Source organism: Glycine max, chromosome 12 (assembly GCF_000004515.6).
Source record: "Glycine max cultivar Williams 82 chromosome 12, Glycine_max_v4.0, whole genome shotgun sequence".
In the NCBI taxonomy this organism is placed as follows: Eukaryota; Viridiplantae; Streptophyta; class Magnoliopsida; order Fabales; family Fabaceae; genus Glycine; species Glycine max.
The window spans coordinates 34,362,922-34,382,109 of record NC_038248.2 but is presented as its reverse complement, the minus strand read 5'-3'; the positions used below and the strand labels follow the sequence as shown (position 1 = coordinate 34,382,109).

At 33.3% G+C, this 19,188-nt stretch overlaps 2 protein-coding genes and 1 long non-coding RNA gene across 4 annotated transcripts; 1 reads left to right on the top strand and 2 right to left on the bottom strand.

The window, feature by feature from the left end:
• Positions 1–363: 363 nt before the first annotated feature.
• On the bottom strand, positions 364–1,204 carry LOC100818411 (uncharacterized). Its single transcript, XM_003540129.4, has one exon. It carries the CDS (start codon positions 1,107–1,109, stop codon positions 576–578), a length of 534 nt encoding a protein of 177 aa, XP_003540177.1. The 5' UTR covers positions 1,110–1,204; the 3' UTR covers positions 364–575.
• Positions 1,205–13,762: 12,558 nt separating this feature from the next.
• Positions 13,763–14,311, top strand: LOC102669183 (uncharacterized). Its single transcript, XM_006593191.1, has one exon. The coding sequence runs from the start codon at positions 13,763–13,765 to the stop codon at positions 14,309–14,311; it is 549 nt and encodes a 182-aa protein (XP_006593254.1).
• A 644-nt stretch (positions 14,312–14,955) lies between these two features.
• On the bottom strand, positions 14,956–18,488 carry LOC102664396 (uncharacterized). 2 transcript variants are annotated; one of them, XR_005887423.1, is made up of 6 exons: positions 18,298–18,488; positions 18,015–18,134; positions 16,807–17,128; positions 16,095–16,727; positions 15,364–15,981; positions 14,956–15,271 (listed from the first exon to the last, which is right to left on the bottom strand). It is a non-coding gene; the product is annotated as an uncharacterized lncRNA (long non-coding RNA). The 2 variants fall into 2 exon arrangements; XR_417237.4 differs by having other exon boundaries at positions 18,015–18,485.
• Between the last annotated feature and the right edge of the window lie 700 nt (positions 18,489–19,188).

Genomic DNA, 19,188 nt, shown 5'->3' with positions numbered 1-19,188 from the left:
CAAAGGACACACAGGTGTATTGAACAATGTCTACAGGTCTAAATAATGTAGTTATGAGCTGAACTTATATACAAGTTCAAGTAATCCATGTGAGTTTATTTCAATAAATTTTAGCTTATGAAGAAAATATTGCCCTTAGCATTCCTTAGTCCTTGATTTCATTTTTACCTTTGCATTCTGAAGTCTTAATCGGTGTGCATATGACACACGACAAGATTCTTTTAATTAGTACCTACACAGTTTTTCCTGCATTACTCGTATCATACGTTGTCTTCCATTTGCTGGTGCTTCCCGTTGGACAATCTAAGAAGCTAGTACGAAATTGAAAACGCTTGACCTTGATGACTGTTAGACTCAGACAAATATCCAAAATAGAAACTGATGACTATATCACAATTCACAACAATAGATACATTGACTAACCAAAAACAAATTGAAGATAAAAGCACATAACTAATAGTCTACTAGTAAGATATTAGAGGAATAAAAGTTCAGGGGTATTACATTACACTGCCTTGTTCTAAATCTAGGGTGAGATTTTGAAGTAATCATTATAGAATTAAAGGCAAGGCACATCAAGCAATAGCATCTGGTTGAACAGCACCATTGGCTTTGGCTTTACTCATGTTGGCTCGGCGAGTGACCCTCACATGGTAGACCCCCAATGCTAAAAGCACAACAAAAGCAACACCAAAGATAATGCCAGCTACGCTACCAGCTCCCAATTGTTTCTTACTTCCTTGAGGGGTTGAGGCCTTGCTTTCATGAATTTCAGTAGCTTCCACTTGTGCTGCTAAAGGCATTGGTGAGCATTTTGATGCAGCACAAGGGTCTTTTGTCTCGGGCTTTCGTTCATTGGGGTGAAAGAAGTTATATGCTGATGGTGAAAAGGCTTCTGGGTTCTCGTAAACAAGCCCGTGAGGGGCTCTTTCTTGGGCTATGACAATCGAGACAAGTGCTAGAGAAGCGAGGCTGAGAAGAGAGAAACCAATGGGATTCATGTTTAGTTTGTTTTGTCTCCTTGTCTTTGTGTGAACCACTTGTGGCTGGGTTGAACTGGCTTTTATAATGGTATTATGGTCCTGAGGAAGTGGTTGTTCCTTGGACATGAATTTTTGTGTTGGGACAAGGAGGAAACAGAATTATGAGGTTTGCTTTCAGCACTCCAACATTGAATGTTTTGTAATTCCCAAAACTACCCATTAAATATTAATTATGTTCAGATCTACCTTCATCTAGCTTTAGTGAATACTAGTAACCTCTTGCTAACCAATACCCTTAATGCAGTGGTTAAGGAACTAAAAAAAGAAAATATTTATTGTATAAGTCATAAGAGAGTATAAAAAAAAATGATAAATAACACAATTTTTCGTCTATTAATAAAAACATATCTAAGGACATTGGTTAGTATTTTCCATACTACAGTAGTACTAAATTATGTAGGCTACTAATCCCTTGTTGATTGTCATGCAGACACCTTCCTTGTGTTTCTAGTAAAGGAAGAGAACCCCAAATGAACTTTCCTGCTCATTTGTTCAATAAATTATATTGTTTCTTCTTTCTGTTAATTGAAACAGTCACCATGAATCACTACCTACTTCTAGTTCTGATAGTGTAACAGATGTAACAACTCTAACTACTTTTAGATTCCAATTAACAACTGGTCTTTACATTCATTTCATCTCTACTGCCAATCATAATATTTAATATTTTACTAATTGAATTGGTAATCATTTAGGACAGAACATAGAGGTATTTATATAAGTTACTTCTGATATTGTTTTCTAATCAAAATTGGAATTTACTTTGATAATCTATGTTGACTTTTAACACGAGCTTTTAATCACAACTGCATCTATGTTTTGTTCAATCCTTTATCAATGAGGGTTTTTTTCCCCTTGATCTTTCTCCTCATTGTCCCTGACCGCATCAAAATGGTTTGGTACTTTAAGTACAAGAAAATGTACTGATTGGAACAGCTTGGGCAAAAAAGTCAAATGGCTTCTTGTCACGACCATACAGATTATTATTGTGCTATTTGGAATGTCTTGACGTGGCTCCAAGAATGATGCTTACACTTGAGTATGTAAGGACTGTGAATGCTTGGTTCATGTACTTGAGTGCCTTAAATCAAGTGCACACAATTAATACGAGTAATTAGTTAGTTACAAGAGAATAAATCATACAGTAATTAATTAACCACCCTTGCGAAGTTAAAACAGTAATCATTTCCTTGATGTAAAGCCTTCACTGCTTATATGCATAGCATGCAATGCATTGGTTATTGGTGTATTACAAACCCATCTTCGTCATCGGGGTCTTATTCACGTGTTAGTAGTCAAATGGAATTTTTGTGAACTTTTCGGTAATTGTTAATGAGAAGGAGATTTAGGGTGAATTTGTTTCAACTTATTTATTGAAATAAGTAATTATTTTAATAAAATAAGTAATTTTTTATTTTTTTACTATGTTTGTATAAATTATTTTTATTTTTAAAAAAATAATTTTTTGTTTATTTTAAGAAACAAATTCTATTTACTTCTTAAAAAAATTATATATAAAATTATCTTTTTTTAAATTTAAACAAATTCACATTTAACTAATTCATGTATAAGATTACTATATTAAGGAAGGGGGATTTATGCTTAGCTTACTCGCTACGTGGAAAAGGAGTAGTAATTGAGGCATGGGGTTGCCTTAGCTTAGAGGGGCAGCAAAGGCTCTGTTTGGTCTACCCTGTCACATTATTGCAAAGGCACAAAGCGCATGCTAGAGGTGAATATTAATCAAATGTGTTCTTCTCCAACTCGGAGCCCCACTCCTCCACTACATCATGTATGTGAATATATATGATGCCATGTTAATTAAAATTTGTGTGATGTATTTCACAAAACTAGTACTAAATAAACTCACTGACCCCAATTGTTTTTTTTTATATAAATATTAAATTTTTACAGCTAGTTTTAATATATAATATTATATAAGTTGATGTAACAAAGTGCATCAGAAAAATTATTAAATATAAAATAATAAGTATCTCTCTCCCAGTATTTTTAAACTTGATATCACATTTAACTTTTCTTCTCTCGTTTCTACGCGAACCAAATGCGACAGAAAAACACCTTTTATCCATTTTTTTTACCTCAGCAACTTTTCCTCTCTTTTTTTCACGTTAAAAAAACACAAGCTTAAGGTTTGTTTAACATGATTGCTTATCCGGCCAATTTCTTTGCATCTTGAACCGTAATATGCACATTGATGATGATGCCCGAAAAACTAAACTACTTGTTTTTCTTTTAGAGTTTGTTTGGATGGAGAAATTTAAAATTCTGATAAATTTAAAATTCTAAAAATTTTAAATACTTCAATTGAAATTCTTTTATTTTCAAAATTTTGTGTTTGGATAAAAAAAAAGCTCAAATTATGAGGGTGAAAAAAAATGAATGAAAAAAAAAAGAAAAGATATAATTGGTGTACTAGTTATACATGTTCCTCTAGGTATAATTAGTAGAGAATTCTAATTTCTCATCTTTCAGAAGGAAATTAAAATTGCAGATTTTTAGTTGTTTAAAATTCTGTTTTAAAATTCCAAAATTTTAAATTCTTAAAAAAAACATCCAAACAATGAATTCTAGATTACAGAAATTCAAATTCTCTGATAAATTACTTTCCTCAATTAAAATTTTCTATCCAAACATATTCTTAGGTCTTTTTTTGGACACATTCTTGTTACTCACTATTTATCTTGGAAGTTTATTTAGAGTTTAGACCATATCTTTTCATACACGATTTTCAGGGATAAATTTTTTTTTTTTACAACGATAGCAACGAGAATTAAATCTAAGACTTCAAGTATACTAACCAAATCTTCCACCATTAGCCTGATTCTAATGGATTTCAGACATAAAATCTCACCAGCTTAAAATTTTGTATTTTTTGTCATTGTATATAATATTGCTATGTAAAATGCACACATAATATTTATTTTTCTTAAAAGTAATTTTGGTCTTTCTATTTTACTTAATTTATAATTTTGATTCTTTTATTTTAAAATTGAAACATTTGATCCTTCTATTTTAAATTTTTCACAAATTTAATTATCGTATTTTAGAAAATCTACAATTTTAGTTTAATCTTTAATTTTTCTTACTTTTATTTCTTTTATTTCTTATTTTGTAATTAATCAAATCATTTCTTGATGATACTCTAAATGAATATGTTAGGTTTAGTGTTCAATTGGACCAAAATAGAATAAATAAAACGTAAATAAAATTGAAAATTTGACCAAAATTATAATTTTTCTAAAATAGAAGGATTAAATGTCTTTATTTTAAAATGAAAAGACTAAAATTGCGTGTTTATTAAATAAGAGAATTAAATGTCTCAATTTTAAAATGAAAAACCAAAATTACAGATAAAATAAAATAGAAGGACCATAGTCCATAATTACATTTAAGCCTATTTATTATTATGCTTTATTCGAATTTATCACAGAAAAACTCATCCTTGATCTGTCGCATGTCTTTATGAACTAAGGCCCATTTGGAATAAAAATAGGGGCTTTAAGATATGCCTAAAAAAAGGAAAATAATTAACAATTAAAAAAATTTCTAAAATAGAAGGATTAAATGTTTTTATTTTAAAATGAAAAGACTAAAATTGTGTATTTATTAAATAAGAGAATTAAATGTCTCAATTTTAAAATGCAAAACCAAAATTACAGATAAAATAAAATAGAAGGACCATAGTCCATAATTACATTTAAGCCTATTTATTATTATACTTTATTCAATTATCACAGAAAAACTCATCCTTGATATGTCGCATGTCTTTATGGACTAAGGCCCATTTGGAATAAAAATAGGGGCTTTAAGAGATGCCTAGAAAAAGGAAAATAATTAACAATTAAAAAAATCATGAGATATTAAGGGGGAAAAGAGGGAGTTATTATTGTTTCCATGATAACTACTCTTGGCCCTACTAAAGGGCTCAGACTTTTTTATTTCAAAAACACCCTTCTAATTTCGTTGTATAAAATACATAATGAAATTGTGAATCAGTTTTCAACCCCCCTTATAAATAGTGGAATCGTGATTTCGTTGTGAATAATTTTTTTATCACAGCGGAATCGTGATTCCCTTGTGATAAATTTTTTTATCTATAATAGAATCATGATTCTGTTGGGATAAAAAAATATTCACAACAGTATCTTGATTCCGTTGTAGTGTTTTAAAAAGAAACACATTTGTGTGAAACTTAAATGATATTTGTTGTTGAACACTGCAACACTACATTTATTATCTGTTTATTGACTAAGACTGCTTTTTTCTAAAACATATTGACTAAACACCACTTTTTCTAAGACATATTTATTGAACAATTATTTTTCCTAATACCCATACCAACCGATTAAATATAGATGCAATCTAAACCATTTATGTTTTTGGTATCACCTCAATCGGTGATATGGTATGAGTCACGAGAGAACAGTAGATCATCTAATATAAATAGCAGTAGGGATTTGATGCAACTCAACACCTTTGTTTGATATTCACCATATTGTTTAAAACATGGAGAGTGTATATGCTTTAGTGTATTGCGATGGTGACATGATTCCATCACCTGAAGGGATATTGTTTGAATGTCCTAATGTTCTTCAAGTCGTCACAATAAGTGACCACATGTCGCTTGATGCCTTAAGGAAAACAATTATTGACGCCATCGGAGGTTGCAGAATTTTACTTGATATTTTTTATCATCAACCAATTTACGATGGTGATGATTGTGTTGAGTACGAGTGTATGAAGCTTTAACGTGACAATAATGTGGGAAAAATATTTTTCATCTTTTCAAAATTTAGTAGCACAAATCTGATTGAGTTGGATACAAATTTTAGCCTATCTCCATATGAAATCCTTGTCCTACTGCGCAGACCAATGAAACCAAGATTTGTTAATGAGATCATTGCTCTAATTAGGGGTGGGTAAGCGGGCCGGCCTGCCCCGTATAAGGCCCGCCCGCATAAACCCGCATTGGTAGCAGACCGGTCCAATCCGTCCCGCTTCTTACACAGACCAAATAAATTGGTCTGCCCCCACCCTGCAGACCTCGCGGGTCAAACGGGCCAGTCCGCGGACCTAATTTTAAAAGAATTTTAATTTTAATAAAAATATAATACAATCAAATTAAGTTCAATACAAATGTAAATAAAATCTCAATAATTAGTCAATTACATCAATAAAATAAATAATGTCTTAACAAAAGAAAATCCAAGCAATAAATCTAAAATATGAAATTTAAACATCTCCAACAACAAATGATTTCATATTTGAAGTAGCTTGAGTCTTCTCCATCTCCATATCTTCATTTTCTTTTCCTAAAACTCGAAATAATAATAAATATTAGAATAAAATCAAGTTAAGTGATTAAAAGACAATAATTATTACATATTATTTACCTTGCATATCAAATACTAGTAACCAATTTTTAGTATATATTGTCTAAAAGAAGCCTAGTTCGATATTTGTTAAGCACACGTGAGGAGAAAAAATATTCTTAACCTGCTATAACTACTAAATATGATATGAGCTATTTTTTATTATAAAAATATATTGAAATATCTTTAAAAATATTTATTTAACAATTATTTTTGGCTTAAATGATAAAAACTGATATTTTTATTATTTATGACTTTCAGATATGAAAATGATAGATTAAAAGAGAAAAAGATTGAGAAAAATATCAAAAAAGAAGATTTTTAACAGGTTATCACTTATCTTTTTTATCTTAATCTTTTATTTTTGTTATCTTTTATTTTTCTTATCTTATCCTTTTTTATCTTTATCATCTTTTAATTTAAATCTTTTATTTTTATCTTTATATCTTTATCTTATCTAATACATTTCTTTATCTGTTATTTTAAAAAATAAGTTTAAAGTGAAAAAGAGAAAATCAAACCTAGTATAATTGGGTCAAGATCACACAAATTAAACATAATGCGGGCTGCGAGCAACCCGCGGACTCTGCGGGCCAAACCCGCATAGTCTGCGGGTTAAGCACGGCAAGTCCAAAAATATGACATAACCATGGACCGTTTAAAAAAATTGGTCCGTAACCCAAGCGGACCGCGGGCTCCGCGGGTCAGTCCATGGACCTGGGCTCGTTTACCCACTTCTAGCTCTATTGTGTGTTAAATATGTGTAGTCATGTTTTTACTTTATCAAAATTTTACACTATTTGTGTATTTTATTGTCAAAAAAGTTTGTATTATACGTGCTTATTTAGTTGTTGTTTTTCCAGATGTTTGTTTTATGAATCAATTGAAGAATTATTGTTACTACTAGGCATATGTTGTTTAAATAGTCGACGAACACAAAAAATAAGTAAATGAAACACACCATTAACTAAAAAAATATATGTCAAAACAATAAATAAAAACTACAAATAATAATAATAATTAAATAATCATTCGCCTTTGCCACCCTTTCTACCGTCCTTGTCGCCATCCTTGGCAACCCTCTTTCTTTGCCTCTCTAAGTTGCCCTACCTTCAAAGCCCTCCTGCAACAATTGCAAAGCTTGTTGTAAGGATTTATGATGACCCGAGTCCTCTAGCACAACTCTAAGGTTCAACAAGCTCAACATGGCGCCTAATGCCATCCGGAATCAATCCTACAAGAACAATTTCAATTAGTAACTATTTTTAAAGTTAAAATTTAGGGGAGGGGGGGGGGAATTAACAAAATCCATTTTGATTTATCTAGCAAGAGTAGTCTCATTCTAGTACATACTGCCAGTGGTTGCCTTGGCGGTAGCTGCATTGGGATGGGTAGTAAACGTACAAGAGGACATAATGGCTCTCCCTCCTCTGGTAGAATGGCATAGGGGTAGGAAACCCGGTAAAACCAAGGCAGATAATCAGAGGTACAAGTCTATGGACCCCTAGGTGGCACAACATTGCCCAACAAAATTAAATGTTGTTGTTAGTCTGCCCGCACCGTATCAAAAGCCTCACACGTAGGATGCTGCGATGGATGGTGTGTGATGCGATGAACATGACCAAACTACCTCATCACCCTCTCTAGAAAATAAGGCCACACATCCATCCCACACCAGATGAAGCCAAAGAAAAAGGCTTGTTAGGGGAAAGGCCTGACACCCTTGTGGTGCTCATAAGGACACCAGACAACAACATACATCTAGAGGTCATCCAACATCTCCCAAATCAGATGAGCCTGCTTAGTGCCTGATAATTTTTGTGCATAGGTATATTTTGTGATCAAGTCATATAATAATTGTTGAAATTCCCCTCTTTTATTGCTTCTTTTTGTGTAAATCGTTAGGATATTAACACCATCTAAGTTCTCTCTAATAAGTGTTAAACTGGTAAATTTATACCATTTTGATGGTGTATTTGTTGTAGAAACACAGAAAAAAGGTTGGAAGAGAAGTTAAAAATCTGAAGACTCTCGCTCAGTGCACCATACGTGCTCAGCGCGATGCAGTCGCTTAGTGAGAAACACTCGCTTAGCGCAAAGAAGTCATATTCTAAAGCCTGATATCACGTGAAGGTGCACTAAGCGCGTGACCACCAACTCACTTGCTCAGCCCGGCGAAGTCACGCTTAGCACGAGCTCGTGTAAAATTTAAGCAGATTGCGTCTCTAAAAGAAGAGGAAGGAAAGAAAATAAAAAGGCAGTTCTCACAAAAAGTATAAAGCATCCCATAGAGAGCTAAGGATAGGGTTCGTGTAGGAATAAGGAGAATCAACCATTAGGAGTTATTCCTTCCCCCCATCTCCATTCTTCTTCTCCTTTCATCAACCTCTCGCAATTATAAAGTCTCTCATGAGAATGAGAGGTTAAACCCCCATTGTTGGGAGCTTAGCAACCAAACATTTTCGATGTAAAAACCTTTACTATCTATTTAATATTATTTCAATTTCATTGTCTTTTGTCTATGCTTGATTCCATGTTTGTGTTTTGATCACCCATATTCATGTATGTGTTTTAGGGTTTATACATTGGAAAGTGTTTAACTCTTAACAACTGAAATAAGGCATCTAAATAATTCATCTCTAGGTATAGAATGATTTTATTTAGCCTGTTATACATCTCTACTAATAATGCGATTTAACTGGTTTATTCTCTTAAGGGATTAGGAGAGGAATTAGGTAAATTAGACTCTTTCATATGAGGGATCATGGTTAGAGTATATGAGTAGATGTAGGTGATTATTGGAATAATATCAAATAGAGAAAAATCCTTAACATTACATCGAGAGTTGTTTGGTAGGCTAAGCTCCAACACCTCCATATTCTGAATCAACTTTCGTTTCACAGCTCTGAGTGCTTGTTTCTCTTCCCTTGCATGCATTGGATAATTAGTTTAATTTTATGTTAATTTACTTTTAATTTTCTATCTCTCAAATCTTGAAATCAATTCATTAATTGCTTGAAAATTGGATAGACACTACTCTGAGTACAAACAATGTCCCTGTGGATTCGATACTCGGACTTCAGTTTTATTTTACTACTTGGGACAATATGGTGCACTTGTCAATGATTTAACAGTGCCTCATGTTGGCTTCTATCTGTTGACTATCGGGTCATCCAGAGCATTGGTCCCAGGCTCGAAATAGCCAACAGTGGGCATATTCGCAAACGACCAAAAATGTAAACAAACAATGTCAGACAAATTAATTACAGTAATAAGAAAATAAAATACAAATAAACACAATTAAAAAATTGTTTACTTACCATGACTAATTTCATATAACCTCCAACGTGTTTGTTGGTGTATTGGCTCACATAGGAGAATTGGTCGTATAGGTACACTAGTGCAGCGACTCCCTAAGCGTACCGATGGCAGTCATCAAGGTTGCAAGGTAGAGGAGGTAGGCGACATGGACGTGAGTCGAGGACTTGTCTGCAAATATGGTACTGTTCACCAAGTGCAGAAGATAAGTTGTTGCAGCCCACAAGTACGATCTTGACTAGACGTACCAGTGATCTAGGTCTGCCAACCACGTCAACCTAACCCTGACACCTGCAGTTGTCGTCGCTATAGCCTCTTCCTTTGCCAAAATGTCAAGGCGAGTCATGAGTAGAACCATCACAGCCTTTCTAGTGAAGGTGGAGGGGACATGATCTATGGGCTTGCTTGTCACAAGCAGTGTAGGAGACATGACACATCATCTATAGTAATGGTCATCTCTTCGACGGATAGATGTAAGGACAAGGTCTCCTAGTGCCAGTTCTCCATAAGGGCATTCACGAAGCCCTTGTTTAACGCAGGGTATTGCGCCGTAACTAGGGCGGATAACCCTGACCGCATTTGACTTTGGTTGCGCCTTTTGGCTCTAGCTCTACTGAAGGATGTCATCGGCCACGTGTTGATGCAATCAGCCTCCGATGCCTCTCTCAAGCATCATCCTTTTCATGTGAGGGGCCCCCGCCCTCATGAGAAGGATCACGTCTAGCCACATATGAAGCATGTTTAGGTCAAAGCATCTGAAATTAAAGGAAAAACAATTAAACTGTTAATAAAAAATAAGAAAAAAATTAATTAAAAATAATAACAAAAAAACTTTAAAAACAAAAAACAAAATTGTGATTTGTTTTGTGTTCTCACAAACACAAAAAAAAAATAGTAACAAGATTGTGATTCTATTGTAGAAAAATCTACAGCGAGATCATGATTCTGTTGCCAACCATAAGCTTAGAAAAAAAATACCAGAAGGTTGGGGAAGGGATGGGTTGCGCGAAAGAGGAAGAAAGGAAAGGTTTGGGAGGACGAGTAGGTTGGGGAAGAAGAAGGGAAGGGTTGGTTGGAGTTGGGGAGGAGAAAGGAAGGTTGGGGATGGGGTTGGGCCGCATAAGAAGTAAGAGCAAGGAGAAAGAGAAGAAGGCTCAAATAAAGAAGAAGGAGAAAGGGGAAAGGGGAAGGGGGGCTAGGAAGGGTTGTAGGTAGCATTGAGGGAGAAGATGGAGGGGTTAGAAATTTGAAATGGGGGTAGGATGGACTTTTCCCCTCTAGGTAGGGGCCAAGACTAATCCTAGAAGGGGCCAATAGTAACATTTTGGAAAAGATGTGTATTTATAGCCCAACCCACTAAACTTGTTATGTGCCCAAAGTGCACAACCAATTGGATTTTGCTTCGGGCACCAACAGATTTGCTGATACACCCAGCAAAATTTTGAAAATGCCCATTATATCCCTATGTTATAAGTAGCGCTTTACTTCTTCATTTTTTGTCCGAGCTTGTTTTCATTTTTTCTTCACCGTCGTTCGTTCCATGAGAGGTTATCCGTGAGAGTTTGTTGTTCGTTCTTGTGTCCTCTTTGGTGGTTGGTCGGCAAGTGGTGGTCGTGGCGGTGGCTAGTTTGGTCGTTAACAGCGGCGGTAAGGTGTTCAATTTTTTTTACGTAATACTTACAAATTGGTAATCCGTAAGTTAAATTAATTTTATGGATTAATAATCCGTAAATTTAATTTAACTTATGGATTGAGAATCCGTATGAAACATACGGATTCTCAATCCGTATGCTTCATACAGATTAGCAATCCTTAATTTTTTTTAATTTATATATTTTTTAATTTTTTAATTATAAAAAAATTAGAATTGATAATTATAAAACTTTTAAATAGATATAATCAGAATATTCATTTGATAGTTATAGTTGTATAGTAAGAAAGTGATATTTAGGGTTAAAAAATTTATACATAATTTTTTTTCGTTTTTAATTTAGTTTAATGTATTATATTAATAAATGTAGTAAAAATGTGAAAATTATATGATAGTATAATTATGGTGCGGTTTGGGGTGTTTTATTTGTCATTGAATTTTTTGAATGTTTTATTAAGATGGAAGAAGATCAGTCGATGTATGATAATGTAATGTGTGAAAAAGTTTATATGAATGACCAAAATGAAGATGAAGGTGGTGTGAATGAAGAACATGTTGATTGTTTTGATGCGTTCAATATTTCTCAGGTATTAATATGATTTATTGTTATTAAAGTAATTAAATGAATGTTCGTTGAAGACTAAATTTGTATGGATTGCATTGTAAGTGTTTGCTACCCATGATGATGTTCTGCAATGGGCTCGATCTGTTGCTTATGAAATTGGATTTGTGGCGGTGATTATAAGGTCAGACATAAATAATGATATTAGAGGAAGGAACTCATTTGTTTTAATTGATTGTGAAAGGAGTGGTCAATATAGGGTCAAGAAGAAGGATTTGGTAAAAACATGTACTGAAAGTAGAAAATGTGGATGTTCCTTTAAGTTGCGTGCAAAACCAGTTGTGGGAGGCGAAGGATGGATGATGAATTTAACTTGTGGGAGTCACAATAATGAATTGGCAAAGTCTTTAGTAGGATATCCATATGCTGGTCGACTAACTAAGGATGAGAAGATCATTGTTGCTGATATGACAAAGTCGATGGTGAAACCAAGAAATATTCTTCTAACGTTGAAGGAGCACAATGTCAATAGTTATACAACAATCAAACAAATATACAATGCAATAAATGCTTATCATTCTTCCATAAGAGGCAGTAATATTAAAATGCAACAACTGATGAAGCTTCTTGAACTAGATCAGTATACTCATTGGCATAGATTAAAGGATGAAGATGTCGTTCGTGACATATTTTGTAGTCATCTTGATGCAGTCAAATTAACCAATGCCTATAATGTAGTATTTTTTATAGACAATACCTACAAAATAAACAGGTACAGGCTGCTATTACTTGATATTGTTGGTGTGACACCAACATGGATGACATTCTCTACTGCCTTTGCCTATTTGGAGAGAGAACCTCTGAATAATGTTGTTTGGGCTCTACAAAGGTTTCAAGTATTTTTCCTCAGACGTGATGCACTCCCTGAGTTATTGTTACCGATAGAGATCTAACATTGATGAATATAGTGAAAATTCTATTCCCTGAGGCTACGAATTTGTTGTACTGATTTCACATTGATAAGAATGTGAAGGCAAAGTGTAAAACCCTTTTTGGTCAAAAAAATGCATGGGATTATCTAATGGAAGCCTGTGGGAGTTTGGTGGATTGTCCTCCTGAGCAACAGTTTGATGAGTGCCTTAAGAAGTTTGAAATTGCTTGCTCACCATGGCCAATGTTTGTTGACTATGTCAACCACATGAGTAATTCCTCAGAAAGAAAGATTTCTTAAAGTCTGGACGAATAAGGTGATGCACTTAGGAAACACAACAACTAACAAGTATGAAAATTTTAAATTTATGTAGTTGTCAGGTTTTACGATTGAATTGATTAAAAAATAATGTGTTTCTTCTCTTGGTTGTGTTTTTCATATGCAGGGTTGAGTCTGCTCATTGGGTCTTAAAGAGACTACTACAAAATAGCCTTGGAGACCTATGTAGTGTTTGGGAAGCCATGAATAACATGATCACGCTGCAACACACTGAAGTTAAGGCATCTTTTGACACATGTGGTTGGACATGTTTTTAAAGTTACCTTATACAAGAGACTACTTAGCATGGTATTAAGGTATGCTTTAAATCAGATTTCTGCTTTGTTTGAGCGTGTACATTATGCTAGCAAAAATCCTTCTCGTTGTGGATGTGTGATGAGAACTACTCACAGTCTTTCATGTGCATGTGACCTATCCAAATATGTTGTTGGTATCATACCACTTGAGACAATCCATATGTTTTGACGAATGCTAAGTTTTTCAGACCAAGGGTTATCTGAGCGCCTAGTGAGCATAACCGAAGAGATGGAAACCATATCCAAGCGATTTGAAGAGCTTGATATTTGTGGCAAAGTTACTTCGAAGAGTAAACTTCGAGAAATTTCTTACCTTGATCTAAACTCTATATGTGCTCATCCAAAAAAGGTGAAAACAAAAAGTTCTCAAAAGAGACCGATGACCAAGCAACAAAGATCTACAAAGTGTGATCTGTCCTACTGGGAGTATGTTAATGCATTACATTCTGCGCAGAATGGTAATTCTTCAGGAAAACGTAGTGCATCATCATCTGAGCAACCAATTCAAAGAAAGGCCATGCCGATGTTGGATCAATTTCATCCATGCATTCATGATTCCATTGTAAACATTGTTAATGTCAAAGTTGATGATAAATGTGGATATCGTGCAATTGCTGCCCTATTAGGTATGTGTGAAGATTCATGGTCATTGGTGCGCAACCATTTGCTTAAAGAACTTACAAAATGGTCTGATGAGTATATGAACTTAGTTGGTGGCATAGACCGATTTGAAGAATTAAAACGGTCCCTACTTGTTGATGGATTATCCATGGTATAAAACTTTATTGTTACATTATGTTCAATTAAATTTACTTTAAAAAAATTCAATTTGTTGATTGTTACATGTAAGTTACCATGGACAAGTGGATGAATATAACTAACATGGGATTTGTCATTGCATCAAGGTATAATGTGATCATTGTTTCTCTTTCACTCTGACAAAGCATGACATTTTTCCCTCTTAGAAGTCAACCACCAACAGATTCTACTGTGTATCGCGTGATATGTTTATATGTGACAATCATTTTGTTCAAGTAAATGCATGATCATTCTCTTTGTGTAATTATTGTAAAAAAATATGCCCCATGGTATTTTCAATTTTTATGTTCTTATGTAATAGGTATTTCTAAGAGACCGTTGTCCGTTACCGCCAATAACATTGTTATGGTCTACACATTGTCATTATCAGGAAAAGCAGTGGCTCACACCATATATTATTAGAATGCAACAGTATACAATTTGTTAAGGTTGAACACAAAATTTGTTGATTTAGGTAAAGATTGAACATTTACTTACTTGTGCGCTTGTCATGTAATACGATAATATACGCGTGTTTCCTTCGACGTTGATATAATTATGTATTTTACTAATCAGGGTTTAGTGTTACTTAAGTAATTAAGTTGGTTTCACTAATTAGGGTTATTAAATGATTAACAAAATAATGTAAATTGGTCATTAATTTTAAATTCAAATAGAACTTAAACAAATAATATTAAATAATAAACATTGTTCAATCATATAAAACCATAAATCATATAAAACTCGGTAAATAAAAAAACTCTTCATGTGTCTTCCATACGCCGCCTTAGTCTCGATCGAACGTAGACATTTCATTGTGCAGTGACACCTCTTGCGATCCTCGAGCATTCTTCGGTGACAGTGTAGCTTCTATTCCTTCGGTCACTATTCTTAGGTTCAATAGCCTTTCCAACCTTTCAACTATTGCTTGGCAAGCTTCCTAGGACATTATAAAAAAAACCAAAAAAATGTTAAGGGTTAATGAATATTCACATAAATTGAGTAACAATGACATTTGAAAATATATTTTACCACTACATGTCGAGGCTGCTCTACATCAACATGTGCATCTTCAGGTGCTTCATCCATAGCCATTGCCGCCACTAGATGCTGAGCAACATCTTGTTCAACAAATGTGTCATGGTGCTGCACGGACGGATGTATAGGAGGATCCCCAGGCTGTGCCGGACTCATGAAGGGATGAGATATTAAGTAGAACCAATCCATGTAGTCTAGTGAACACTTACCAAGCGCTACACATATCTGACCCACCAGTGCAATGTATTCAAAAAATTGAATCCATCTATCATCAATGTCTTCTATACAGAGAGAAGGAGCAGCAGAGTGTGGGGAAATGGTCTGCACATACCCAAACTGTCGTACAACCCTCTTCGGTCAGTGTATGACAATAGATAGACCCCATCTGATATGTCCAGAAAATAAAGAGATAACTTCAAACTCTCTGAATGCACGGTGGTCACCATACGGAATCCAACATACAATATTAGACATCAATCTATCCAAACACCTACGATACGTCAATACTAGTAATGTCTTCCCAGACTTCCAATGGCAGGTACGTGGTTTCCTCTCATAATCCTCAGCAGCAACAGCAGAACCAATAGAAGGAAAGTGTTCGTAGATGCAACACTGCACATATTTAACAAAAATAAATTCAACACAATTCTCAATATAGAGTGAACAACTAAAAATAAATTTTTAATAAAAATTCAAATTACTTATAAAAGTGTGATATATCTTACAAGCTGCCTGACAGTGCTCTTTGATGAATCATTCAAATTGTCATACATATGCACCAGTGCAACAACTCCTCATGTGTAGCTTCCACTATGCGTCAGGTCTCGAAATGCATCCAAGTATACCATATGAACGTGTGTGGCACTCTTGTTAACAAAGAGTGTGCAACCAAGCAGATGCAACAAATATGCTTGAGCTGCTAAAGTCCACTGTACTGTGTCACATTTGCTCCGATATACGTCTTGCAGCCAAGATAGTCGAACATATGCCCCATGACATTGTACTGTCTTAGCTCTTGCCTCTTCAACACTTACTTCATGCAATTCAACTAAGAGCAACATGACATCGTCCATATGAAGAGGCTCAAAAGTATGGAACGCGCCTGTAATGGGCAAATGCAGCAACGATGCCACATCATCCAAGGTGATAGTCACTTCTCCTACCGACTGACGGAAAGTACTAGTTTCCTTATGCCACCTTTCCATGAAAGCAGACATAAGTCCCTGATCACGAGTGTCTAGCGAACATGTGATTAAAGGACTTAATCCTGTGGCAGCCACTAAGGACGTTCCTAGGGCAGGCTTGCCAAATTTCTCAACCTTCCTTCCATGGGAGGATAATTTCACCTCAGGACGTTCCTAAAAATGATAATTTAAATCATTTTAACAATAATAACAATTACTTACGAAAATAACATTTATTTAAAATTATAAATACCTCTCTATTCTAAACTTTCGCGGCCACATGATAAACATAATCTTGCAACACTGATGTGTTGTGGGGTTCGCCTGAAAAACCCTTAGCATCCGCCACATCATCAGCAGCTATTTCTTCATGTTGTTCATGGATCTCGTCATCTGCATGATCCATATCGTGAACATCCTCAACAACATGCGCAACTTCCCGTTGCCTATGTGCGGATGTTGTGGGCCTTCGCCACTAGGATGACTTCATCTGCATCACGACTGACTTCTTTTCCTAGGACTCTTCCTATAACATTGCCTAAAGCTCGACTCAAACCTCTGATTCTAACCATAATCTGCACATTAAAAGAGTCATAATAATTTACGTAAGCATTCAAACAATACTTCAATCAATCCCAATTTAATAATTCATAAATAAAATTTTTATTATTTTTTCATTAACTTTTTTATTACTTTAATATATTGATAAATGCATATAGAATTTTTTTTTCAAATATATAGAGTTGACAACACTAATTCTAATAAAAACTTAGAAATGACCAAAATAAAACTACAATTTTGGTTTTTATTTCTAACAAATAACTATTTCATTTTTCATCAAATTACTATCACAATAACATTAATTTTTTTTTACTAATAAAAATATTTTATTTTTATACTTCCATATAAATATTTAATACTAAATTGTCAAATATATACTAATAAACATTTGAAATTTATCATATCTAACAAATTTATAAAACACTTTTTAAAATATCAAATATAACAAAATTACTTAAGTTCTTGATTAAAAATTACAATAACTATGTAATTAAAATAAGAAATATAACAAATTATAATTTACTGATAATTAAATCACAATAATATATATATATATATATATATATATATATATATATATATATATATTTGTTTTAAAATAAACAAATTACTTAAGTTCTTAATAAAAATCAACTTCAAAATATAAATATAATTAATTAAATAAAATTACACAAAAAATTTACAATAATATTTATTTATTACAAAAAAAATTAAAGAAAAATATTAATTTACTTAAAATTTTAAAATAATTATAAAATAATTTTTTTATTTCAAATTTAAAAAATAAATTAAAATAAATATATGGATTAATAATCCGTATAAAACATACGAATTGTCTATATGAATCCTCAATTCCACCACCATGAATGCGCAAAAAATGACAAAGAGAAACTAACTTACAACGGGGATGGGCAACGGCAAGGTTACTACCGTGGAGGTCACTGGTGGTGCGCCGGCAGCACGAACAACAGAGGCGGTGGCGCGACAAAAAATGGGCACAAAGAGAGGGAGAAGAAGATACTGTAGCGGCAGAAATAAGAACAAACACAAAACGCTTTTAAAAAATAAGTGAAGAGAATATTTTTATCACTTTCCCAAATTTGCTTGGGCTGGTGCCCAAAGCAAAACCCCAACCAATTTCCAAGAGTAAACCCAGCAATTCCTGCAATTTAAGATACCCAACCTTTGCGAAACAGATAAAGTGAGGCAGTGTGAAGCTTTGTACATTCGAGAGTGGGGAAGAAAGATCATTATTCACTGTTGGATTGGATCAACCTGAAGCTTATATGACATTTGTTGATTTTTCTTTTTTGTTGGACGACTCAACTTTTTGGAGGTTGGACTTTTGTTGATTAGGTTTGAACTTATAACTTCATAGAAATTATCTAAATTTCTTTTATATAAGACCAATCTTAGTGGATTTATTAGGTTTATTTTGCCTTTTCATAAAGTGGGATAATTTTATTTTAAAATTACTCTCTAAATTATTAAACAATTTGTATAATTTTTAAAAATGGTATGTAAGTCCTGATTACGGATAATAACTACTTCAAAAGTAGGTTCTAAGTGTGAATAAGAACTTTTTATTTTAAATATAAGAAAATGACATGAAGACAAATAAAAATAAATAAATAAAATGGTTAATAGGGTTAATGGCTTTATTTTTTTTTACATTTTATTTTATAAGAATAAAATACAAAAATTATAATTGTCATCTGTGGCTTCAAATTTTATTTTATTTTTCCTATGCTTTTTTTCAGAGTCGTTACTATAATTTATTACCTATATTATATACTTGTATTGATATGATGAAAAATTCTTCTCTTAGGTATATGACTTTACTTTTTAATCGATAAGCTGATACTTTGTAGTTTAAAGTTAACTATTATTTCATATATAAAATGAATTTTACATGAAGACAAATAATAAAATAAATATAGTCGTTGATAAGACTAACAATGAATTTATTTTTATATTTTTTTAATAATAAAATACAAATTTGTAATTGACATTTATAATTTCAAATTTTTATTTAAAAAAGTTTATAGAAATTATAACTATAATTTATGACTTG

Excerpts from the sequence above, each read along its gene's own strand:
- LOC100818411 (XM_003540129.4), bottom strand. The coding sequence starts at position 1,109 with ATGTCCAAGGAACAACCACTTCCTCAGGACCATAATACCATTATAAAA.
- LOC102669183 (XM_006593191.1), top strand. The coding sequence starts at position 13,763 with ATGGAAACCATATCCAAGCGATTTGAAGAGCTTGATATTTGTGGCAAA.